The 26,998-nt window shown below is 38.2% G+C and overlaps 3 protein-coding genes across 3 annotated transcripts; 2 read left to right on the forward strand and 1 right to left on the reverse strand.

Annotated features, from left to right (window-relative positions):
• The first annotated feature begins 9 nt into the window (after window positions 1–9).
• On the forward strand, window positions 10–2,025 carry LOC116302376 (ubiquitin-like protein ATG12). The gene is made up of 4 exons (XM_031711654.1): window positions 10–147; window positions 482–618; window positions 1,147–1,209; window positions 1,597–2,025. Exons 1-4 carry the CDS (start codon window positions 15–17, stop codon window positions 1,654–1,656), a joined length of 393 nt encoding a protein of 130 aa, XP_031567514.1. The 5' UTR covers window positions 10–14; the 3' UTR covers window positions 1,657–2,025.
• Window positions 2,026–2,429: 404 nt separating this feature from the next.
• LOC116302379 (4-aminobutyrate aminotransferase, mitochondrial) lies at window positions 2,430–10,818 on the forward strand. Its single transcript, XM_031711657.2, has 17 exons — window positions 2,430–2,529; window positions 3,414–3,520; window positions 3,619–3,648; window positions 3,975–4,092; window positions 4,355–4,404; window positions 4,780–4,860; window positions 5,232–5,324; window positions 5,918–5,980; window positions 6,477–6,540; window positions 6,967–7,115; window positions 7,492–7,573; window positions 8,044–8,099; window positions 8,330–8,391; window positions 8,719–8,824; window positions 9,254–9,400; window positions 9,736–9,847; window positions 10,216–10,818. Exons 1-17 carry the CDS (start codon window positions 2,445–2,447, stop codon window positions 10,323–10,325), a joined length of 1,515 nt encoding a protein of 504 aa, XP_031567517.1. The 5' UTR covers window positions 2,430–2,444; the 3' UTR covers window positions 10,326–10,818.
• Window positions 10,819–13,538: 2,720 nt separating this feature from the next.
• On the reverse strand, window positions 13,539–25,005 carry LOC116302375 (4-aminobutyrate aminotransferase, mitochondrial). Its single transcript, XM_031711653.2, has 17 exons — window positions 24,829–25,005; window positions 23,126–23,226; window positions 22,585–22,614; window positions 22,240–22,357; window positions 21,385–21,437; window positions 20,533–20,613; window positions 19,234–19,326; window positions 18,728–18,790; window positions 17,980–18,043; window positions 17,436–17,584; window positions 17,120–17,201; window positions 16,558–16,613; window positions 16,106–16,167; window positions 15,702–15,807; window positions 15,278–15,424; window positions 14,669–14,780; window positions 13,539–13,996 (listed from the first exon to the last, which is right to left on the reverse strand). Exons 1-17 carry the CDS (start codon window positions 24,881–24,883, stop codon window positions 13,851–13,853), a joined length of 1,518 nt encoding a protein of 505 aa, XP_031567513.2. The 5' UTR covers window positions 24,884–25,005; the 3' UTR covers window positions 13,539–13,850.
• Between the last annotated feature and the right edge of the window lie 1,993 nt (window positions 25,006–26,998).

Here is a 26,998-nt window from a genome sequence, read left to right on the forward strand (position 1 = left end):
TGAAGAAATCCAAGATGGCGGACGAGGAAGCTAAAAACGACAAAGGGTTAGAAGGTACAGAAAAACAAACTGAAAATCGCCAAACTGTACCTCCTAACGGCACCAAGACAAAAGCAGATAGTAGTAAAAATGGTGAAAAGCAAAAAGGTTAGTGATTGTGTTTTATATTCTAGATGGAAAGCCAAGGAAGTGTTGACATTATTTTTTTAGTATTCTTAAAAGACTTTCATGAAAATATCTCAAAACGTTGAAACCAAAACGATAATTCTATAAATGTAGTTAGTCACGGAAATAAATCGTAGTAAGTAATCGAAAGACGTCGATTAATATACATTGGTTTCAAATCAAGTAAGATAGTAATCAACGGACCTTTGGAATTAGCTGTTTTTAATCCAACTCCAAGTTATCTTTAGAAGTTATCTTAGTTTAATATTTGAGCTCCAGTGAGCTTATATGACGTGCAGTGCTGTCCTGATTTTAGTTGAAGTACTCCTAAAAGCAGCTGGGGATGCACCAATAATGAAGAAGAAGAAGTGGACAGTCGAAGGAACTAAAACGATTGCATATCTGATTGAATTTATAAAGAAGTACATCAGATGTGAACCATCAGACTCACTGGTAGGTACAGTGGTGTGTTTTTCTCTGGTTTTCCTCCCTCTGCAAAACCTAAAACAATAAACTCAGATTTGATCCACAAGTTAGCCATGCTCTTGCTGACCAGGATCAGCCCAGAGGCTAGGTGTTTCAGGGTATCAATAACCCGGGGGGGGGGGGGGTACTCCCCTATATTCGCTATACGGGTATGTGCCGCCAAACAGGGTATGGTTTACAGCGATTCTACTCTGGAACAGGGTATATAAAATCGCGCTTGCTCTGGAACAGGGTATATGAAATCACGCTTTCTCCTCTCTGGAACAGGGTTTTCAGCGATCTTGCTCTGGAACAGGGTATGAATTTCAGCGATTTTGACTCTGGAACAGGGTCAGGGTTCGGGGGTGACAGGTGCTTCAGGGTCATACATGGACTGCATAGCAGCTGCAAGAGACGCCAAGGTTCACATGCTTTCAGTTCGATCCCTTTGAGCTGCGCCACTGCGTACTTGTGGTGGTGATAAACGATGACAAGCTTTTTTTGTTATTTTTGTAGTTTCTGTATGTTGGACAAGCATTTGCTCCTTCTCCAGATCAAGTTGTTTCCAATCTTTATGAAGTAAGTATTAATTTTATTTCATTGCTGTTTCCTAGTGAACGTGATCTTAGAGTCTTCCTTTTGGTGCATACTCATTCCATAGCCTAATGAAGATTCAACAGCCTTATTTTAATGGTATTGTAAATTTTTATGTGGAAGAAAGCTACAGACAGTAAGGAGAGCCCTCAGCCAGTTAAAAAGATAATCTTTTAGGAGCTAAGCTCATCATGCTATAATCAATGGTTGATATAGGGAGCGATTACTTGGGAGTGAATTGGGTGGCTAGTCACCCCCCTTTCCAGTTATTATTAAACCTCTAAAAGGACACTTTCTAGGTAACAACAGCCCCATTGAAATCCTCCTAGATCTGTTGTTTTTTTTCATCGTTTGTCTTTTCTTTAATTCTAGTGTTTTGGAGCTGATGGAAAACTAGTTTTACATTACTGTAAGAGTCAAGCCTGGGGATAATCTTATAGAATACTGAAAAGCAAAATAAACTCATGTAAATAATGCAGGCAATATTAAATTTCATAAAAAAAGACTAGAACTCAGCAATTGAAAGATGAAGTACTTCCAGTCCAGTGTAAAAATATACAATGCAATGAAAATCCTAACTGGAGATATAGAAGACATGAAGCCAATGATCATTAGATTTAAAGAGAAGGGATGGATGGACAGACAGAAGATAGACAGATTAATAGATAGTGGGACAGACAGACAGACACACAGGTAGACAGATTATACAGTAAGATAAACAAAAAGATAAACAGAAGAGAAGTTTGTACAAATAATGCTTCAAATTTCATTTGAAATACAAGGCTGTTTTTATCAACAAAATACCTTTAAATATTTTAAAATATTTTAAATGTTTTAAAACACATAGTTTTCTCGTTTCTCTTTGTGTTTTTATTCTTACGCTTTCCTTTTCTTTCTTTTTTTTTTGTTACCTTTTTTTTTTTCTCTCTCTTCTTTGATATTCTTTCTTTCTCTGTTTCCTTTTGGTTTCTATCTTTCCTTTCTTTCTTTCTTGTCTCTCTTTCTGTCCAACTTTCTTTCTTTTATCTCGCGATAATTGATCAAGTTTACCCTACAAATTAAAGAGAAAAGAATAGCAGAATGAAGTTTAAAACAAACAAAATTTTAAAAAATAGAAGTTTTTTTTTGCAAACGCCGACATTTGACCGGAAGTAGGCTTCCCACCAAAGACACAGGTATCCCATACATCACGTGTCTACGTTATTTACCAAGAATACAAAATGGCGTTGTTGTGTACAACAAAATATTTTGCGAGAAATATCCATCGCGTCATCTTAAAACGATGCTCCTTGGCCTTCTGTAATGGTTAGTATAGACATACAACTGCTAGATCACTTTAATCAGTTCGATATATGGTCAAACGAGTTTAATTTTACAAAACTCCTAAATCCTGGGTTAAGCTTCAGTTGTAAAGGCATAAAGTTCTATAATCAATGACTAGTTGTTACATAATGTAAGTGAAGTGCTGCGGATATATGCAAGACCACATTTTACCAACAACCGGCACCAAGATACTTGAAACAGGGCTGAAAAACTGATGAAAGAACATTGCCTTCCCCGTGAAATGTGACTGAAGCTCGGCTAAAGAAAGACTTAATACCTCGCTCACGTGCACCGAACTCTGTAACCTGAAAACCTGCCTGCAACCCACAACGAAAACGTGCTTTCGACGTAATGTACAATAGTTCTTTCTTTCTTTATATGATTTATGTTTTGTAAAATTAAACTAACTCAACTAAACTAACTCCGCAATCCATATGTGCTGCAGCCAAGCCGAGTATTTACCGAGCATTCTCCGAAGACACGTACGACACGACTGATGCCCGAGCATATTCCAAGCATCCAAATTCCAAAATTCCAATTCCAATTCCAAATTCGAGATTTTGCTTGCATACAGTCCACAGGGTTCCCAACATGCAATAACTGTTGTGTCAAGATTAGTGTTGCTGCTCGCCTTACGACTTCTCAGCAATTGAGCTTAAAATGGAATCCATGACACGTTTGCAAACAATAACAATAACAATATTATTTTTGGAGTACCTTTGTTCTGAGCTCGCAATCATTTTTGTCCAAGTCAGGTCACTTTAACGATATTTGCACATTTAGAAGTCAAGATTGAATTTTAATTTCCGAGGATGGATAATGACGAATTTCTAACCTATCTTTCTCTCTTACTTGCGACACTTAAGGTGTAATCAGTAGATCTTCTAGAGTGATGTCATTGAGAACTTTAGCATATGATGAAGAATATGATCATCCAAAAATGAAGACTCCAGTACCAGGACCAAGATCAGAGGTACAGCCTTTGACAAAATCTCCTGTTCCTTGCCTCATTTGATGGACTCTTTTGCAAGTGTACAATATCTAGTAGAAAACTTTTTTTTTTCCTCACAGGAGCTAATGAAAGACTTATCAGAAATACAGGTAAAACCAAAATATCTTTAAAATTAAAAAATAGGGACCCCCACTCGACCCCCTCAGTCACATTTGTCCCTCACCCACCCCTCCCTTAGTACTTTTGTACAATGTTTCCACTTGCAGTAATTAATACTTATATACATTTATACATATTAATAACAACAAAATAAGACTATGTTACTATTTCTGGTTGAATTTAGCATATGATTTATCAAGTGATTAAACATTCAATCCATATGAATAATTGTTTTGGGGGGGAGGGGTGGGGGAGGGGAGTGATAGCAAACCAGATATACTGAATTTCACATCTTTTTTGTGTGTGTCTTCAACAGCAGTCCAATGCTACAAAATTCTTTGTAGATTATGATAAATGCCGTGGGAATTATATAGTTGATGCTGATGGTAATGTAATGTTGGATGTCTATCAGCAAATTGCATCGGTTCCTTTAGGTTTGTACCTGCCTGGCCTGAAGTATTCTGTGTACAGCAACTTCACACACCCCTCCCCTGAAGGGAAAAAAGAGGAGATAGGAGAGACTTTACACACCTCCTTCCCAGTGGGGAAACTTAGTAAGAAAGCACAAGGTCCCATGGGGAAGTGTGAGAAGTGGCTCTACACATGCAAATGTAATTTTCAATTTTTCAGCTAATTTTTAAGCCTTATATTGCATGTCTTTAATAAGATTTTATTGTAATATTATTGTTTTGATAGGTTATAATCATCCAGCACTCATCAGAGCCATTCACGATCCTGCTAATGTAGTATGTAGTTGTTTAAGTTGATTATGTAATCCTCCATTAGAAACACCATGAATTCTGTTTCAAATACGTCAACATGACAAAATATTTGATCCAGTACAAATGCTGAAAAAAAATTCTCAGTTAAAAAGTGTACAATTTTGAACAAATGACTTGCAGGGCCTCACTTATTGTGAATCCTCTGATTAAATAATATTATTATGTTTATTATTATTACATCTTTGCTGAAACAGTTTTTTCTGATGACCCTACATCAGCTTCCTCTGCTGTTGACACAGTTTTTATTTATTATTTGTTATGAAAACGTCCTAAATTTTGAAAAATGGTGATTCTGTTGAAGAGGTAATCTCTCTTACAAGTTTTTTACTATTATTCTAGTCTACTTTAGTCAACCGCTCAGCTCTTGGTATTCTACCTCCTGCATCTTTCCCTCAAGACTTAAAGGATTCTCTACTTTCAGTAAGTAATGGTGTAAAGAAATTTAAGAAGAAGAAAATGTTACTGCAAATGCTTGCATGTCTTACATTTATGGGGATAATATTCTGTCTTTTGATGCCACCATCTCAGTGTTTAGTGTCACTTGTAACCATTGTCATACTTGAAAAGAGTTGCTTGTTGGAGAGTGTTCTTTTCTAGATTCTCCAGTTTTCCTCCCTCTGCAAAAAGGAACACTTTCTATCGGGCACCCTCTAACTTACCTATTTTGGCAGTCGTCCCTTGCCATTATAGTTCAGCAGAAATTCTTTATTAATTGGCGCAGAGGAAAACTCTGGAGTCACTAGTAGTATACACGTTTAGTTCTCATCCCTATTGACAAGTGTTTTTCCTAGGTTGCCCCTCCTGGTCTTTCCGAAGTGACAACGATGGCTTGTGGAGCATGCTCTGTAGAAAATGCCATGAAAGCCGCCATGTTTCGGTATAAGGTTAGTTGAAACTGTCAAAAACTACGAGCAAAAACACCTTGCAACTTCTGTTGTCAATCATGAAACACTTTTGAGTTGTTCTGTCACGAAACAAGTTTTTTGCACATTATCTCTGCACCTTTTGAGGCGCAATTTACACGGAGCAATTTTCTCTGCAACTTGTAACGCAGTTGCGTGGAGCATTGCAGCGTGTAAACTACAGTGCAATTTGAAAAAAAAAATGTTGCGAGACAAGTTGTAGCAATCGTCAAAAGTAAAATTCGTTTCTGCTTTTGGCAACGATTGTCGTATGAACACTATTGCAACTCATGCCGCAACGCTGTTGCGAGACAAGTTGCAGAAAAATTGCTCCGTGCAATCACGCCTTAAGTCTGAGGCCTTGCAACTCTTAGAGGATATTCGAAGAGAGTCGAATTTGCGCACGTAATTTCCCTCTTTAATTTCTACCTTCCACGCAAAAAAAAGAAAAAAGAAAAAAAAGAAAAACAAAAAAAAAAAAAAATCAGCACAAAAAAGTAGAACAGCTTTCAACGTATTTTTGTGCGACATGGTCAACTTTAGAAGATTTCGCACTTTTTTTTTTGATATTTTAGACAAGAGTTCGAGGAGACCCAAATCCCACAGCCGAAGAAATGGAATCATGTGTAATGAATCAAGTAAGATTAGTTTTCCTTATTTTATTATACGATACATATCGAATTTATTTCGCTATTAGTTGGTCTTATACTTGCTCCATTTGAAGGCGCAAAATTTCCAAAATCCAAGTAATTGACAGCAATATTATATTTGGGTGAATAAATTGGAAGGATGAGAACTGTGTGACTGAGGGTGCTTTCTGTTTAAACCAATCCATCCGGTTGGTCCAAGAGAAAAGAGCGGGAAAATTTGACAAATGGTACACGCGTCTACCGGAAGAACCAAAAAGAGCGGGAAAAGTGGATTACCTCAATCGGAAGACCGAGGTTTCCTTAACTTTCCGATCGGAATGACACATATGAACACATACCATTATGTTTCCAACCGGAATTTTGCGGTTTTTCCGGGTAAATGGAAAGTGCTCCCAGTGTCCATATATGTGTGTGCTAGAACCTGAGTGCTCATTTTGATCAAACTGATTTTTTTTAAATAAACGATTTTTTTATTTATTAACAGAGCCCAGGTTCTACTTCTCTTTCCATCCTCTCCTTCAAAGGAGGATTCCATGGGAGAACGTTTGGTGAGTAAATCGGTAGTCGCTATAAAAAGATTTTCAAACTCAGAATCCGCAAATGAAACCGAAAAAAAAAAGTTAAAATTCGGCACTTGTAGATGATACCGCAAAACCGCACAACCGCAAACTAAGAAAGATGTTTTCCAAAAAACGCATATAACCTTGTCCTAATACGCAATCGCTATGATTTTGGTTAGCGTGTAAAAAATAAGAGCGGTGCAAACCTACAATATGTAGCAAAGAATATATGGCCTCCAGTAAACAGAGCAACGCCAGCACAATCCTTTCCATGTGGGTGCTAAGGTCTTCAGAAAGAAAGTCCTCATGAGAAAGGGAGTCTAAAGCAGAGCATATAAAAGAACTTGTTCGCGCCATTAAGAAGGATAAGTTGTACTAACCTGACTAGTGATCTGTCTTTTGTTTCCTCATCAGGTGCCCTCACAGCAACCCATTCCAAGCCGATTCACAAGGTAGATTTACCAGCCTTTGATTGGCCAGCAGCCTCGTTCCCTCAGTTAAAGTATCCTTTGGAAGAAAACGTTCGAGAAAACACAGCTGAAGAGCAGCGCTGCCTGGATGAGGTGAACAAAAAAAAAACAATAATATTAGAATGTATGTGGATTTGCACAACTGTGAAGAATATTTACGATATAGGTACGGACATGCTATACTGTGCTGTGCCGTGTTCGCCAAGAATGACACGGGGGTATGGGGTCGAGAGTGATTTGTGAACCAAACGTATCCCATGCAGTATCATAATCACTATCTCCAATCAATCTCAGAAACCTGTAATTCTTACTGCGCATGAGAGCATGCGCAGTAAAAATGATAACTGGGATCTGGAGTCGAGAGTATATCATAATGTTTAACAATGTCACCACAGGTATCCCATGAAGTGTCATATGTGAAATGGTATCCCAAATCATGCACCTAATGAAAGCATATGTCTTGTTACAGGTGCGTGAATTGATCACCAAGTGGAACAAGGCTGGTAAACACGTGGCTGGTATTTTGGTGGAACCCATTCAAGGAGAAGGAGGTAACTGTTACTATGACAGCAATCCAAGAAACTACTGCGCATGCTCGAGAACTGTGTCGGCGTGCACGCGCAGTAATGAACGAAGACGGGATTTTGGGGTCGAGAATAAGGCTATGAGAAAAATTGGAGTTAAAGTTTTCCATGGAATAAAGAGGCCTCTTAGTTTGGGAATATTGTAGACTCATGCCAAACACCACTCCCCGTTACTCACTTAAGCTGACCGCGAGACATGCTGGGATAGAAGCAAGAGACATACAGATTTTAGAAAGCCTGGGCGCGTAATGTTTAGTTCTGGCCCACTTAAAACCAAGTGTCATTCCCTTGAGTGTTGTTTCTTTCTTTACTGGTAACCCTTGAGAAGGTACATTTTGCGGATGAAATGCAAAGAGTTTTATTTCAAAAGAAGGAAAAATATTCAGCCAAAGTAAAAGGAATTTGTTCTTCATTAAGTTTGCTTCTTTTGATGCCAGGTGACCGTCACGCGTCTCCTGAGTTCTTCAAAGGACTACAGAACATTGGAAAAGAGGTAACGTTTATCTCACTAACTTCTTATCCAAGGGCTTCAGTAAACGACTAATTTGATTATGACGTATTTCCTCCAAAGTCCATGGTCATGTGACCTCTCAGTGCACATTGGTCCTTAGTCAATAAACTCAACCGTAAAATTTACTTACTTGTAACGCCGGAAAAAAGTATCCTAGTATCAACAAAACAATATTGTAATTTAACTTCATCGTTTGTTTCGTTTTATCGAAGTATGGTGCAGCCTTCATTGTGGACGAAGTTCAAACTGGTTGCCTCGCAACTGGAAAATTCTGGTAAATACAAAACAAAGATACAATGCAATTAATTTCAACCTCTTGAATGGAATGAATCATGTAATGACGAAGAATAACAAAACGTTTGCTCTCGAGTTTTGGATCCCTATAGATCAGTACTATAAGCCTTTCCGATGTTGAGGAACAAACTGGGCCCAGTTTGCATTGCAGCATTGCATATTTCCAAGATGGCGTCCATTTCGTCCCTTAAATAGCAACTCGACCCGGTTTTTCCTCAACCTCAGAATTGCTAATAGAATCAGATTGTTTTCCTTTTTAACATGATATTTCAGAAAAAAACATTTTAAAATGAAACATTTTCTTCAGGGCCCATGAACACTGGGGTCTGGATGAGCCCCCAGATATTGTGACCTTTGCCAAGAAAATGTGCACTGGTGGATTCTACTGCAAATCTGAGTTCAGGCCAAACGTGGTGAGCACTCGGACAACACTTTATAGCTTAGTCACTGATTTTAGCTACCCTAGAGGTCATCTTTTCTTCTCCGGGGGTCCTGTGGAAGGTTTCAGGAAGAGGGAGTCCGAGTCGAAATTATTATAGACACAGGGAGCCTACCAATAAGAAAATACAAAAGAGATAAGACGAGACAAGTTTTAGCCCTTTTTTCGTTCACTGTTGTTGTTGTTGTAAACTTCCCTTTGATAGAAAACAAAAATCGTGTCCCTACCTTCCTGTAACCAAGGGTACCCTACTTCCCTGTAACTGGGATCTCAGTTCTTTCAATCTCTTTCAATCTCGTTTTCCGAAAATTTACAGAACCATATCACGGGTTCGTGATATATTGCAACACCTGCAACGAGCCGTTAGAAAGCTAAAAGCCTCTAAAACGCTATATTTTCACAGCCTTTTCGCATCTTTAACACATGGATGGGAGATCCAAGCAAGATTCTTTTACTACGCGAAGTCATTAAAGTCATTAATGAGGATAACCTTGCAGAATCTACCCAGAATGCTGGGCGAGCACTGCTGAATGGTCTAAAGGACCTAGAGGTAGGATATTCGCCTCTCTTTAGTCAAATGGAATCCTGGTTATCAATCTATGCTGCAAGGCATTCTGGGCTATGTTATAGCGCGTCCTGAAATAAACCCCACAGTCCTTTGCACTACTTACTCGTTACCAGTCTTCCTACAAAAACCATTCATCTGCCTAAGCGATCTCGAGCCCAGATTCCTCCGGATATTTTGGTCAGCGGGCTGGTACCGGTAAAAAGTCTCCCCAGTTGCTATCGACAAAGCTGGGAAGACGTGGACGCTGAAGGGCACTTGGTACGAGATTTCTTTCTAAGTAAACTGGCATTTTGACGTTCTTTCATTGTTACTTTCAGGCAAGATATTCTAGTTTTCTATCGAATGCTCGTGGTCAGGGAACGTACTGTGCTATAGACTTACCTAATGTAGATTCTAGGAATGGTATGCTTACGGCATTACGAAATAATGGTAAGTGACGTCATTTTCTCTGACCTAAGAAGGTATCAAGTGTTGGCAAACAGAAGGGGCACATCGTGTTTTCTTGCAGGGAGGGGGGAGGGATAGTGACGAATCCAGAGGGGGAGGGTAAGGAGTTAGGTCAACCTTATACCATTCTCCTTTTTTTTCATATTTTTTTAAAATCTGAAACCCCGTTTTGAAAAATATGGAATCTTATCTTATTCATACTACCGTCGTGTTTGCAAGCGCGAGAAGGTCTGGAAACCAGAAAGGCTTTTCCTTGCGGTACGAGAAAAATTTCTCTTGGGATCCCTATGCATGGTTCTGTAACCGTCTGAATTCATTGTTAATCGATTTTCTTTTCTTTTTTTCTATAGGAATCGAAATAGATGGATCTGGCGTGAATACAATTCGCTTCCGCCCGGCTCTCATCTTCACTCCACGTCATGCTGAAATAGTCCTTGATAAAATTGACTATTTGTCATAATTATAAAACAGAAACGTTGAAATGGCTATCGTGATCTTCCTCTGATTTGCCTCAATAATTAATTAATACTGATTTCAGAAGTTGTCGCGAAAGTTTAAGGAACCTCTAGATGGGTACGTTTTTGAATTCGTCAAACGCAGATATTGCATTCGGCGCTTTTGTTTTTCCATTTATTCCTATTTGGTCCTCTGCTTACTCACTATGCATATCTACAGTAAATATGCACTTCGCATTCTTAATTCACCCACAACTCAAACTACCACGGCCACTTATTTATGGTCCAAATTTATGAAAATTGGGCTTGCTGTGGTTCGACGAAAGAACAGCATGACAATAATCTGAATAATATGAACTTTGACCTAGCGTCATGGAAAATATGTGCAGTTAACATGAACTTGATCGTCGGAAAAATCTTTTTACGAACATATTGAAACTGTAAAAAAAAATACTCCAATTATGAATACTACTATTAAAAGAATTGTTATATACTAAATTTTTGGTCTATCATAGTTCCTTTGTTGTATTTCTCGTTTGCATGATGGCGTCATTTACTAACAGACTTCCTTGCACACTTTCTTTTGTTCCGTTAACTAGACGCACTTTGGTGCGTTTACTCGGGCTACCATCAAGATGTCCAACTCATAATAGACATTCTAATATGCCTGCTTAGAGTAAAACAAGACGCTCTTGGAAGCGTGCATTGGGTTGCCCAATGTGTAGGTATGCTGGAGCTTATTTAACACCTAATCTTTGTTATGTACCGCTATTTTGCAGGAGCGGGTTATTCGGAACATTTTAAGTGTATTTTTCTTTCAGAACTTGCGAACACTTATTTTTTCTCATCAAATTTATTCAAATGTGTACACCTTTAAAATGTGTTTTATTTTAATAAAAATGGACCGCTTTTGTATATCTTTTGACCAGTGAAGTGGAATACACTCGATTAGTAAAACTACAGCGGTTTTGTAACTGGAGAAAACAGCGTTGCGTTACCGGCATCAATGACTTTTAATAGGCTCCATCTAAAATTTCACTGACGGACAACAACAGCTAAAATTGACCTAAAGAGCTGACGAAATAATCATATTTATTTCAAGGTACATGGCCAAATAAGCGACATAAATTCGTTTTTATAAATATGTTTAATTGGTTAAATGTTTTTCGCTAACCGTTCTGAAGTTCTCGATCTCATTTTAAGGTATTTTGGGCACCACAGGCAACCCAGTGAAAAAAAGGTATTTTACGACTAAGCTGCAAGTTTTGAATTTTCACCTTTTGAAAGGCCATGGATAATCTTACTATATAGCAAAAACATGCCCAACTTCTAAAACTTGTTTTACTCTTCTAAATGCCCGAATTTCGAGTGTTTTTTAATTTTGGAAAATCTGGAACCGTACATAGATGGAATGGACTGGATTTCGGTTGGATGGATCGTACGGAACGAAGACGTTTTTTACGCCGAATTTGCATCTTTTATCCTATGATTTTTATTTTATTATAATTAACTAGTGATTCTATTATGAAATTTTGAAAAAATAAATGCAAAATTGTTTTTTTATGTTTTGGATCGTAGCACTGGTTGAAGTCCTGTGAAGCCGGTCAGCGGCAAAGGTTTTTCAAAGGACTGCATACATCGTGTCTATAGGTGACTGTGTGGATCGTTACAGATTTTTACGACTAATTTTCCTCTGTTAAGATGCTATTGAGATAAATTGGATGTTATTTGGACTGTGGCTGGAATGAAGTTATCCTTCATAGGTTCAACGGCTACCGCCGGAAAGGTACTATTTGCTGACCACCTTGATCGCAGGCTCTAATGATGACGTTTGCTTTCGAAGTCTGTGTTCCATTTGATCATCCCAGCTTCCATCAACTTTAAAGATTCAATTTTTGAGTGCTGACCGCTAGTTGCGCAGGCACTGGCAAAAGGTGTATAAAATTATCTTAACACAGGAGCCTCTCCTTTTGGTCTGCGTTGGTTCTGCTTTAGCGGTATTTTTGACAACCGCTGTAGTGGACTTAAAATTGGTTCAGATCCTCAAAATAAATTCTTAAAGATGTTGCGTAACTACCCTGGTCCCAGAGGCTGAATCGACTCCCGTACAAATAACAATCGCGAATAATTCGTACGGGAGTGATAAATGTTGGTATATATTCGCTGAACAACTCCCGTACGAATAGCAATCGCGAATACTTCGTACGGGAGTGGAAAATGTTGGTAAATACTCACTGAACCGCGACTCCCGTACGAATAACAATCGCGATTGTTATTCGTACGGGAGTTGTCAGAAATTCTATTGCGTGACATTTCCCGCCGTGACACTACAGTCAAATCTGGCAAGCAGCTGAAGCTATCAAGGCGGGAATCATCGGAGTCGACGAAGGAAACATCATATGTGAGATCCATCCCTACGGTGGGTTCAAGCCGTCTGGCCTTGGTCGAGAAGGATCCAATTATGGCCTAGAGGAATTGCTGGTTTTCACATGACATCATCAAAACATCAAAATCTAAACTATAGATCGTATGAGGACAATTCTCAAGTATGTTTTAGTAGTCAGTGTTATAAGTCACAAGAAAAAATCTCGTGTCATTTCGATGTTTGGTTCCCGAGTTATAAAGGTTGAGTTTGTGTCACGCAATACCGTCACATCTATCTAAATAGCGATGAAAATATTAAAATAATTTACATTAGTTGAAAGATTTTCCCTTAGACACGTTTAAAATATCTATTTAAAGTATGTGTAAGTGAAAAATAGTCAAACGTATTAAATATTCCATCATTTTAAGCCTTTAGAATTTCGTCCGCCATGATGGTGTACCAACTTGGAACACCAAGATGGCCGCTCCATACATTTTAACCAAAAATTGCGTCATGTTTACTCGCCTATAGTTCCTCAACGAAATGCTTTACAGCCCTAAAATTTAACCAGTATATGTAGTTTGGACCGCTTTACAAGAATATAAAACTTCTGTTTCATTATAATGCGAATTTACGATTTTGAAATCCATGATGACGTAGGTGAAAACCAAGAATACCTAGAGGCAAAGTTTATATGTATGGGTGGGATTACAGAATGATCCGTACATTGTGCGGGAAAATTAAGACTGCAAAACGCATTGAGAGGCATGTATAAATGTGCTATACGAGAAAGCGCAAGTGACGAGGCCAGTGACCCTTCCCCTGGAAGGGGGTTGTAACAAACAAACACGTATTTAACATTTTCCCCTTCTTTATACGTTATAGAAATGCAAATACTTTAAAAGCTGTCTTTCTTGGCGTTTTTCCAGAAGAATATAAACTTTTCAACAATTGGTTTTTTTTTACGGATTTGGTACATTACTACATTATTTAAGACTACATGAAATGACACTATTCCGTAATGAAGTTTAAGGTTAGGTTTGTTGGGGGGTTTGGGTAAAGGTAAGGGTTTGGGTTTCAGGACTTTATAATCCTTCGGTCCAAGCTACGTGGAGAGGGATCTGGACCGAGACTAATGCCGGCCGGGGAGGAAAGTATAAGAAACCTAGTTTGCAGTGGAACGTTTGCTATCTACGAGGTCCTTCGCAGCGCTGTTCATGGTATCAAGAAGGATATCAAGGTGTTTTTGACCAAAAATGAGGGCTGGGCGGAACCTGATAGTGCTTGTGCCACACCCATCCATGTCCACGCCTAGGAAAAAAAAATGTTCATTTGACAAAAGCAGATGTGGTATGACCGTGGGGGAACGTATGTTGGATATGTGTGCCGAGCCTCGATCGTATGAGATTAAATAGACCCCTTGCAGCACGTCGGAATGCAGCTCAATTTGGAGGACATAACAATAGGTTTCAATTTCTGTTGATATTAAAATTCCTTTGTTTTATCCTCCAAATTGAGCTGCTTTGACGTCACAATCAAGGGGCTTATACGTAATGGATAAAATTCCTGTGGATCTTTTATTTACTTGACTGAATATTAAAATATTTTGTGCGTGTGAGTTTATCAAGGTTTGCGTTACGAATTAGCACGCTGTGCTGACTGGCAAACATCCCAAAATAAACTAATCTTACGAAGTCAGTCGTGAGTGTAGTCAGAAAGAAATATTTTGCACGGATGAATTTATCAAGGTTTTCTGCCGGCTGCTTGAGAAGGTCCATCTCTGTAAAGGCGCGGATAAACGATGGGACGTTATATGCGAGGGGCCGGGGAAAGATCGCAATAAATGTCCACACATGCACACAAGAAACGCTGTAGGGGTGATGGACACCCAGAACAATCTGCAACGTTACTTTGTGTCCACAGGCAGCTCAAAAGATTCTGCTCATCCAATGGGATCGCAGCTCTACCATAGGAAGCCCATACCCCTATTCCTTGCATTAGCCAAGAACGTTGTCCTTGTAGCCACATCACAAAGATCAAAAGCACAAAATGTTCCAACTCCACGCACTTTGGAAAAAAGTTCAGGATATGTATTCTGTTGAAAAAAGGTAAAAATATTTAGGAAGCCATCATTATTTCTCAGTAAATAAGATGGGAAGTGGGGTGGTAAAATTCCGCGCGTCGACGATAATTTATAATTCCGACCGTTAAGCGACCAACCCCTATTAGCAACAAACCTCTGTTGAGCACAGTGAAATAACACGGCAGTCATGTTGGATGAGAATCCATTGACAATAGACCCTTTTCGAGTTCCAAATTACCGCTGTGTTCCTTGATTAAAGACTCATTTACTAAAAGATATAGGTCATTGCAAGATCCAAGAATAGCTAGAATGACTTGTGTTTCTGCTTCTTATTCTCGTCAAGAAAGTGTTGAAATTGAATGTTCTTTATATTCAACGAAACCATTTCCATGTCGGAATGACCTATCGCCTATCGCCTAATCCGCCTTTGGCAATGACAACGTTTATTGAAATAGGTGTATAAGTTTGATTGTGTTTTGTAGCTGCTTGAAATATTAAGATCTACTTACCTCTAAATCTTTGAGTCCTCCTATTAACTTTTCCCCAATGTTATAAGCGTTGGTTACAAGATCATACTTTTCGATGATCTTAATAACTTCACGTATGATGATCAACTTGTTTGGGTCGCCCATCCAAGTGTTGAAGATACGGAATGGCTACGAAATAAAAAGGGAAAGTCAATCTACTCAGTGATGAAATCATGAGGCATCTAATCGATACTTTTGAAAAAAAGGTAAAATGTGAAAGATGTGAATATTTTTGTTACATCAGAAACTTTTTCTAAGAAAAAAAATGGACAATTGAAGGGGTTAAAATGAAAACGGCCTACGTGATTTTTTGGGGTATTTTTCAACAATTGCCTAAGTCAAACAAGAGTTAGATAGAGTTAGATATGCAGCTGAAGGTGAAAAAACTTCCACCAGGCAAACTTACAGCATCAGGTCGGAATTCAGCTTTTTGATAGTATCCACCAGTACTCATCTTCTTGGAAAAAGTCACAATATCTGGAGGTGTCTCGAGATTCCAGTATTCATGAGCCCTGTGAATTATATCAACATGACAGCAACAAACAATAGAAGCAAATTAGAGGCTTTGCACCATCATATGATGGCAGCCATGACAGGAGGCAGGAACGATTGGATCTATGTGTAATGGGGTTCAAATAGCTAACTAAATAAGTTATAACTTGTTTGTTTAAAAATCCAACACATCGCAGTCTTCTGACTGAATTATGTTTTAAATTGTACAAAGCATTATATCATTAATGAAAAGTCTGTAATAATCTATTAAATAATAATAATCTATAATATTTACGATATAGTTGAGATTTGACTAACCAGAATTTCCCTGTCGCACCACATCCTGTCTGCACTTCATCTACAATAAAAGCTGTACCAAACTGAAATGGCAAGTCAAAGATATGTCAGTCACTCTCACTGCTTGCTAAGTTGGAAGTTGGAAATCATGGCAATGCATAGTTCCAGAAAATATCCATACCCCACCCCACAGAGGAAATTAGAAATTCTGGAGGGGAGGGGGTTCAGAGAATGAACAAAATTATAGAGTTTGTATGGAGGAAAATTGGAAGTTCCTGGGGCTAGGGGTGTCCTTTTACAAATTCCCTCTGTGGATAGGGTATGGATATTTTCTGAAACTAAACTACAAGGAAAATGGGTAAACAAATAAAATCATATGAGTTTGCTGATCATCAGAATTGCAAGTAGATGCAGCTTCGAGCAGGGAATTTAAAAGCTGTGTCTTCCTCTTCATTTAGCCCCTTTATACCCACCTCTTTACAGATCGCTTGCAGTCCACGAAAGAACATGGGCGAAGCATGATTATCACCTGGAAATGAAATATCATTTTTATTAATCTCTTTTGCTGTCCTAGTAACATGTCATGCTCTAAAAACTTTAGCAAGTGTTTGTGTCATAAAGAGGTTAAGCAAGTGAGTTCAATATGAAGGAGTTAAGGCAGCACTAAAGCATGTGCCAGTCGTTATCAAGCCACTCTGCATCAGATTAATATCGTCTCATCTGGACATCAGTAATGCTATTTTTACATTCCAATATGAAAGGCAACCTTGTGATGACAGTGTATGTTAAAAAGAGAAAGTACTCATGTCTGTCCACTAAAAATAATGGCTGCCCATCAAACAATGTCAGGTAAGAATTTGAACTTGTAGGGCCAAACCCATGCCTTGCCAGTCATTTTTGAATGACCAAGCTAAAAGCTAAGACAGTCATCATGATCAGCATCTGACAAGCCATTATGTTTGGCCCTGTGTGAGTGTTTAGGCAACACTGTCTTGCAATGCACTGAATGCATGAGGATATGCAGAGCCTGCTCACCTCCTTCCGCTTGAATAGGTTCAACTATAAGAGCTGCTACATTCTTGCCAGCTTGATTCCATTCATGAATCATTTCAGATACCTTGAATTACAACAATTTAGGTTTATAGGTTATGTTGAGAGATTGACAAGACAGACACACACACAGACAGGAGATGCAATAGACAAAAGAATATGCAAACAGACTTTACATGGGACTTTTGTCCTGTTGGCCATGCCCTCAATTAGATTTAATTATCTAGTTGTAAAGTTAGTGAATAAATAAATGAAATAAAAGAGACAGACATACATAAGGACAGAAGGATAACGCACTTACGATTTCTAAACAGCGTTTTTCTTCTGCTTCGTTCTCTGCTGTGAATTCTTCCAGTGGGTACTTCAGTTTGGGGAATGGAGCGACAGGAAAATCAAAACAAGGAATATCAACCTTATGGATCGGCTTGGAACGGGTCAAGGTTAAAGCCCCTGAAAGGTAAACAAAATATCAAACATATGTACAACACTCTTCCACGTTACTGCTACTGATTGAAACAGCTTGCTCATCATGTGAGCATGTGATCAAGGTCCTTAAGTCTTGGGATTGGTCAGCTCGCATAATTATGAAAATAGATGCCATTTTATTCATTTAAGCAATATCAGTAAAAAAGATTCAAATAATACTTAAGAGAATAACATGCAGGTCAAAATGGAAAAAATATTATGCTCAAGCAAAAAAAAAATTACAGTCAAATCTATACATCCCACATTTTGACAAATTTCGTTTACCAACTTTCAGTGTATACTCTGATGTATTGCAGAAGTATTTTCTTTGGAATACTAGGTCTTGATATGATTAAATAAGGACGTCTTGGTAAACATACCTAAAGTTCTGCCGTGAAATCCACCCTGGAATGACATAACTGTATATGGGGTAGAGCCAGGAGGCTGCAATGAAAAGCAATTAACATAATATTGAATATTGTAAGCATACCAGAGTATTATATTCATTTAGCTGACAGTTCCAGAAAATATACTAGACCCATTGCATGTGATCTCAAAGCAGCTCAAATTGTAGGACATAGAAACCTATTGTTATGTCCTCCAAATTGAGCTGCATTCTGACGTGCTTCAAGGAGTCTATTTAATAGTTATAGACGTTTGGAGAAATCAACAGGTTTGCCAGTTTTTATCCCTCTGTAAAAAGACGACCAATCATTTTCTTTTTTTAAACGGTAAAAAAGCCAGGCCTATAGCTACCAAGTCATATTGAAAATTTTTAATAATGATATTTCCCCATTTTTTGCTTAATGTAGTGTAAAACCCATGCTTAACTTTGTTTCAATTCATCTCAGCTAAAGTTTGCTTATTTTCGGTTCAAACCAACCAAATGCCGGCTTGTTTTTTTAAAATTTCTTATGAAATATGACACCATAAATTACGTGCAGTAAGAGTGATGATGTCATCACACATAATTTATTATCAGAAAGTGATCCATTTCACAAATTTGTTTTTATGCAAGGGTAGTGCAAAACATAAGAAAAGCTATCTTAGAGGCTTTTTATCTTTTCCACACAGCAACCGTGGCAGGTAAATAGGTAAGACCCCTTAATTATTTGTTGTAAGCCTTACCTTTCCTAACAAACTGGTGCGCATTTCTTCCTCCGTTGGATTAATATCTCCCCTCTCTTTGTTCTACGACAAAATAATCAGAGGAGTCAGTATTCGCCTTAAGTCTTATTCGCATGCTTGGGCCAATCCTAGTTCAGCTCCTGCTAATATACTGATACATATATCTAGCCCTATCACTATTTGGGATTTTGTCTCCATAACGTTGTCCACGGATGACGTCACAATTGTTCATCATGGGCTTGAGATACAGCAGCCAAGCCCAGTGCACATGCCAACATGCTGCAACAATGTTTTAATTGTAGTCTTTTTGTTTCCAATTCATGGAAGAACACTATGGTTTTTCAACTGATATTATTCTTCTTTTCCACATAATGGAAGCCTTTATTTGTCCACTTTTCAATCCCACAAGGCTTTGCAATATCTATATTTAGTAACCGTGAAAAATGCTATGAATGAGCCAACCTTTCTTTCATTCGTATGTGTCATGATAGTCCCTCTCTACTTACCCTGTACCAGATGAATGCTGCTTTCAAGGCATTTTCATTTGCACATGTTCCACAGGCCATAGTAGTTACCTCTGTAAGCCCTTTTGGCGCAATCTATAAACATGAAATGAAAATTAGGGGTCACGGTGCTAGTTTGGATGCTACATTCTCAAAAACCTGTCAAATATTAAATTTTTGATGAAAACTATGTGATGAAATTGGAAAGTGGGACCTCTGGTGTGCTGGTGTAAAACTTTCAAGGGATGCACAAGTAAAAGGACAATCACAAAAACCAGACCTTCTCAGCTTGGGCATAATGTTTTGCCATTTCACACCACTTCATTCCCTAGAGTATCATTTCCTTGTTCAATGTTTGCAGCTTGTTTGCACATGAAAAGACATGTGAATATGGATACAACTCAAACAAAGAATCTTATTCTCATTGGAACGACACGATGGTCTGAAATAGGAAAATATTAGGCTCGAGCTGAGGAGGTCTATTCACATAGAGCGTTTTCACGTGACGTCACAGCGGTCATTAGGGGGTACCAAAGCAATACATTTTCTATCCTCCGGGAATTGAACTCTATTTTTATGCAAATACTGTGCAGAAAGTTTCTATAATTGTTTATGGCTGCCTTCTCACGTGAGTGAAAATGCTCTATCTAATGAGCTACAATGCAAACTCAACCGTGGAATGGTTAATATAAACTTAGATTACCCTTAAATATATTACCCTGTTTTAAAACTAAGGAAAGTGAATTAATTGTAGCAGAAAATATTGGATATTCTGTTTTTGGATATTCTTGCATGGGATACCTGTGTTGATACGCAGGGCCACAGAAGCTGCGTGCCATCTGAAAGTATACTTTTAGATCAAAAAAAAGAGATAACTTGTGTCAAATGTTTAATAATCAATTATCACATGTTTAAAGTTTGATATCCTTTTTATTCACCAGTTTCCAGATCATATAGCAAACGAGCAAGTCCTTGAGCAATTGAGCAATATGATATGGGAAACAAGTGATTAAAAAACTGATTAAGATATCAGACTCTTAACATGTAATAATTTGTTTATTACAAATTTAGGGTCGATATGATAACGAAACTCACAGTTTCTAGTTCACTGTGAAGTCATATCATATCTCTTCACTAATATGGTTTTATTCACAGCTCTATCACACTGGTATTGAACCTAAATGTGTAATAAACCCTAATATCCATTGGATAAGTCGAGGCTGTTAGAATCAAACTGATTTATCCACTAGATAAAATTAATTTTTTCGACACCCCGACACCCCGTATTTCTATTAACCATACCTTCAGAAGAGAATTTTTTAAATTATCAGGTAAGGTCTTTGGTGGTAACAGACCGAGTGCTGCTCGATTTATGATTGAAGTCTGTAAAAAAAGAGAAGTTAAACAAAAATGTGTCTAGAGAAAAGAATAAAGGGTGGCATAGCCATAATTTTCTTGTCTCCCCTCTGAGGTTTTAGGTTGACTTGTGCTCAGTATCGCGTGTCTGTAGAATTTTTTAGGTACCTCCCTTGATTCAAGGGTATTTTTCCAGTTTCTCCAACGAGTTAGCCATGCCTTGACTTGGATGAGCCCAGAGGTTGTTTCAGGGTTCGATCTGTGAGTTAGCCGTGCCCTGACTTTGATCAGCCCAGAGGTTGTTTCAGCAGGTTCAATGTGTGAGTTAGACATGCCCTGACTTAGATCAACCCTGAGGTTGTTTCAGGGTTTAACCTGTGAGTTAGCCATGCATTCCCCTAACAATGATCAGCCCCGAGGTTGTTTCAGGGTATCAATAATTATTAGACACAGACATGTCATGCTATGAATGTCACTACAACACTATATATCTAGTAAGTATTTTCATTGGCTGAGCTGCGACAAACACAATAATTGGTTCACAGGATGTTGATGGATTTTTGATAGATTGTCTGAAATTTGGTGCTTAAATTGAGTGTTTAAATTGGGTGGATTAGTAAATAGTAATCTTTTTTTATACTGGGTGAAGCCCTCTCAGCTCTCAAGGCTGATTGTCCCAGCAATAGTAGATAGGGTCACAGATAACATAATGTCAGTAGGCTTGTTGGTTAGTGTCAGTAAAGTGTAGGACAACAACGTAAGTAGTTGCTGTTGTCCAATAAAATATGATTGACTTACTATTAACTCTGTTGAGTTCCTTAAAGCTTCATGAAGGTCTGGATGGTTGTAGCCTGAAGAAAAAAGTATGCTGATTGGATGATTTGAATGAAGACTAGCAGTGGTGAGAGTGCTCACATAGTGCAGTTTTCGTATGACTGTGAAAAGTTTACGGCAAAAACACGGTCGTGACACGGCAAGGGATATGCCAAACCAATCACAATACACCAGAATTTACTCTCCATCCAATCAAATACCCAGAACACGACAGACTGCATTTAGAGCAGTTTTCGTATGACTGTGAAAAGCTCAGTGCCGCAAGTGTGACGTGCCATGACCGTGATGCTTTCTAGAATTTTAATTGGCTGATTTTTTTCACGCACAAACTGCTCTAAATGCAACTGCTAGTCCCAACCAGCTGAGAATCCTATGTGAGTAGAGTTTCTAGTTGGTTCTCTCCTGTGCTTCAAGTGTTTTTCTCCGGGTTCTCCGGTTTTCCTTCCTCCACAAAAATCAACTCCTAAATTTCAATTTGATCATGAAACAACGGCCACCAGTTTGTTAGCCACTGGATATAAAGTGTTACCCTTGTAAAAATAAGGACTTTTTTTTTGGAGGGGGGGGGGGGGGGGTGAATTCCATCAATACTCCAGTTTTGAGTTCTCTTTCCTCAGTCTTAGTCTTGTTTGTACGTATATTATATTCAGCTGTTCAACCAACATCCATAGCATTTTAATCAACTCGTATTGTTCAGTAGTGTGTACATTCCTTACTATACAATGGGCCTTAATATAAGAATAGAACACATTTTTAACAATCGAGGCTTAAAGACTGAGCAAAGGCGAGCTCAGAATGGGAGTATTATTAGTGTCTTACCCAGAGGCATTGACGCAATCTGTTGATACACATCAAGAATAACATTACCATCTGCATCTACAATGTAGTTACCACTACTTTGGTCAAAATCTACAAAATATTTCATTCCTTTTGAACTCTGCAAATTAAGAGATAAATGTCAAATGTTAAAAGATATGTTTCCTAGTGCCACGAACAAAAGTTTTTATTCTCATCAGAGTATACTATATAAACATGGCTAAATTACCATTTTTGTATAATAAACCATTAAGATTGTTGTCTCATGAAAGAGAAATTTTTAAATTTTTTTCACTTAAGTACTCTATTTTTTCTATGAAAATCATTTTGTATAATATAAATATATACCTGGAAGGTTTCCAATCGTTTAAAAAGTTCCTGCAAAAAAGAAGTTATTACATTATTACAGTTCTACATTCCTCAAATTAGTCCTTTGCCAAAAGAATGGATATATTTTAGAAATTAGTAACAGGTCTGAGGGAAGGCTTTCTGGTGGGGAGGGGGGTTGGATAGGGGTATCATCTGTTTGTTAAAAATCAATAGCAGATATTAGAGTTACACACTATTGCCTTCAATTGAAATATGTTTCATGTCCAGGCATTTGAGTCAATACAATCAATGGCAACGAAACTTAACCAAATGGAACAACTGTTTGAATAAAGCATGCAACCAACCATGGTTGATTATCGTCAATTATACTGATTGTTTTTCACTCTGCTACCAAAACGACGTACCCATGCATGCACTTTACTACTAAAACAACAAATTTTTAGACTAACAGTGCGACCCCATCCCCAAATAAACTAATTTTCCTGTGTCATGCGGAAATATTTGTTTCTGCTTGGGTGAATTCTACCCCATCTCAAGGTCTTACTTGTTATGTACACACCTTGGATTTAGGTCCAGGCACCTCTGTTTTCATTGATGGGCCGTCTGGCTCATGACTGTAGCTGATTGATGAAAGAGAAGCCGTAGAGTTCCTCCATAGTACTTTGACAACAAGAAAATAATATATTGTCATGTACACATAAAAATTACCCAGATGACTTGGAAAAACAAACATATTTATTGAGATGGCTGTCATTAGCACCTGTCTGAAGCATAAATCAGTTTCTTTCTCATTTCCCCCCTCCCTAATGACTAAAAACAGTTAAAATTACCCAAGACAAATTTACTGTGGTTTTTGATATTCTGCAATTTTGGTAGCTGCAAGCTGCACACTGAAATTGGTTTCTACTGGGTTGCCTGTGGCAGCCCAGTCGTAAAATGCCTCTGGTCCTTTTTTGTCTTCTCTCTCTCGCGAAAAGAGCATTCTTGTGCAAGAGTACCTATATATATGGATTTGAATGACATGTTCATAGATTCTGGGCTCATAGATTGGCTTAGCAGCTGAGGATGTAATTCCAGACTTTAGAAGTAATATAATCAAGCAGTAAAAAAAGATTTCTAGTTTTTTTTTGCTACAGTCAATTAAATATAATTATTGGTGGGTAGCTCTTACGTTCTCCACTGGTGGCAGTAAAATAAACACAATTTTACAGCAAGCCGTTAAAATTTCTGTGTTTGCAGGATAGCAAAAAGTACAGTAAGAACCATAAAGAACAATTTAAGATCAAGGTATGTTCATTTTTCTTAACCTTACTAGTTTTTCAGCATAAGACAGCACAGCTAAGCTTATTTGGGCTGCCCGTGATTCAATTAGCAGTAACTCCACTGAATATATTAACATTACACAAAAATATGGGGTATATAAGGGCACATGCCTATAGAATGTCATTGAAACGCCTTGACGTTCACCAAAAGCTTCTCAGTTCGTCGCCACAGAAACAATAGGGACCTTAAGCTGCAGGACGGCAACGTCGGCGAAATTGAGGAGCTTCAATCTTCTATTGTATTATTATTTCGTGGTTACCTAGTATTTTACTCAATAAGCACCCCCGTTTTAGAGTGAAATGACGTCTTTTGGGAGCGCTTTACTTATAACGAAAATCAGCAAACATAAGCTTTTGGCGTAGCCGTTCTCTTAATTTATTACGTAAAAATAGGACATTTCACGCCTTACTTTCAGCATAAGACGGCAATGATGCAGTATTTCGTGCATTCCAACGAGTATCTATTGAATAGCGCAATTAGTGCTATTGTATGGTTGCCGTCAGAATGGCTGTAAGGAAATAGAAAACGTGTGTGGTGCAAGTACGGACGATATGAGAATTGAGAAGGGGGTTGTGTAAATCCCCAAAAAATATCGAGCAAGCACTTCACCTAAGAAAAAAAATATCGCGCAGGCTCTCCTTTCAGTAAAGAAATATTTAGCAAACACACACAAAAAATGAGTGCTGGGGAAACAATAAATATTACATAACATTAATTTCTTCACCCTTTTAACAGTCCTGCCATAATGAATCTTTGCATGGTCACTAAAGTAATTAAGGTGCTCTTTCCAGTCATCCATTTTGGCAAAGGGTCTTAGTTTTGGGCTTTACACACGCGCCCATCTTCAGGAAACATGATTATGGTTCCAAACGTAATATATAAATAACAAATATGATCACGTTTAGTGTTTCTTATCGTATAAGAACTATGGTATGATACCTCGTCTTGCTATGCCGCTTCGAGATTGGAGTTGACGACCAACACTCAAAGCCATTTATAGTGAGAAGAGAATACTCAAAAACTACAAAATGTTTACGTCTTCTTCTGATTTGATCCTCAGTTTGCTTGGGCAGCGCATTTAGACTGAAAGTTACTATACGTTATATCAATCGTGTTATACTAGAACTTGTTTGACCGGTTATTGTTGTTGGCGGGAACCAGTTTGAGTTCACAATAAAAACGTTAATCCAACCAGTTTCTTCCTCAAAAGGACAGGGAACACATAAAAATGTCAGGAAGAAAGGAGCACCCGCAGAAAATTATGGCGTTTGTGGGTGGTTTTTCGCTACTTTCGTTTAGTTTTTTCCCATTGCTGAGCGTAGCCGATCGAAAATAGCCGCGCGAAACTATAAAAAAGCAAAATGTGGGGCCGTAAATCCTGCAACCATGGTCAGTTACTACTTCATGTTAAAGGGATGTAAGACTTCATGAAGTGGCAGTAGAGTGACCACAGTAAATCCTTGAAACTTTAGTAATACTAAATAGTACGGTGGCCCACAAGTCTCACGGCAAAACAAAAACTCACGGCAAAACAAACTAAACTCACGGCAAAACAAACTAAACTCACGACAAAAGGCAATAAATTCACGGCAAAATAAACTTAACTCACGGCAGAATAAAGAAAGCCACGGCAAAATAAACTAAACTCACGGCAGAATAAAGAAAGCCACGGCAAAATAAACTAAACTCACGGCAGAATAAAGAAAGACATGGCACTAACCAGAGGAGGGTGATCAAGTCGCGTGAAGCATTGTGGGTTAAAAGTTTCATTACGCTTTATTTGCGTTTGACCGTCGTTGTGTGAACATCTCCTGGCAAGAAAGTATTATGAATGTCAAATCTGTCTCACCGGTTTGGCGTGGATTTTCTTGCAGTTGGTGATTTCCTATATCTACACTGTGTATACTTTCAATTTCTACATACTTGTACGGTGAAGTCTCTGCCATTTATGACGATAAAACTAGTCGGGTGCCAAGTTAGCTTCACTGGCAACCCTCGCAAACGACTGAGGATTGTTTTGGTTCCTGACTGCCAAAACATCCGAGAACTAAATGAGGAAAGGTGGCCTTTTACCATAAGGGCTGTTACTTGCCTCAAAATGGTGCCAAGTGGTGGATATTTCATTTGATGACTTTATTCAAACGCGATTGATTGAGCTAGAACATCGAGCATCCAAACAACCGATCGGCTTGAAATCACATACCCGGCGACTAAGATGACAAACCTTGAACCGATTTTTCTCTTCAAAAATATCTCCTAAAACCATTCATTTCATTACATACATTCATTTTTAATTATTTCTTGTCAAGCTTAGGTTCTTATCATTGAAACTTTTTGTTTTGGAATAATTATAAAGCGTTCTTATTGTTTCAGGGTCAATATTATGTTATGATAAATTGCTTCGATTTTCGAAAATCCCTGTGACACTGTGACACTGTGACACTACCGGAAGTCCATCGGTCCTTTGCTATACATGCTTCGATTTTCGAAAATCCCTGTGACACTACCGGGGATCTCTCAAGGATGCTGGGAAACGAGGGACGTTAACGGCAACGTCTCTCGATTTCCTTAACGTCCCTCGTTTCCTATCGAGGGTGCCTACGATCGAGGGAAGGTTAATCGAGGGTGCCTAAAAATTAGTAAAAAGCAAAAAGGAGAAAAATAAGAAAAGTTTTTATTCGTCATAAATAACCTGAAAAATCCTGTGACTTTGCGACAAGCAATTACATAGCGGTCCTTTCAATGACAAAGTAATTCAGATTATTACATTTTTTTTTTTTTTTTTTTGATATCACAATATCATTTAAAAGAAACCATGTACAATAAAGTTCGCGCGGCTTGTTGCCTGTTCGAAGATGCGTTTCAAGATAGTTTTATAATTCACTAATCATGACCCCCACCCCCCTCTGAACCAGTACTTTAGTAGTAATTCAATAAACCCAACTTACCCGCCAAAAAATGCACGTTCGGCATTGGACAACAATATTTAAAAAGTAAGCTCAAACGAACTTTCTCATCCATAGTATTACAAAATCTAGAAGAAATATTTATGCTTCCCCGCCCAAAGCACAAATTAATCGGTTAGTCAATATCAACCAAGAAATGTTGA

Source organism: Actinia tenebrosa, unplaced genomic scaffold, assembly GCF_029948245.1.
Source record: "Actinia tenebrosa isolate PJP-AT-01 unplaced genomic scaffold, QUT_ActTen_1.0 PGA_scaffold17__23_contigs__length_9995812, whole genome shotgun sequence".
Classification (NCBI taxonomy): Eukaryota; Metazoa; Cnidaria; class Anthozoa; order Actiniaria; family Actiniidae; genus Actinia; species Actinia tenebrosa.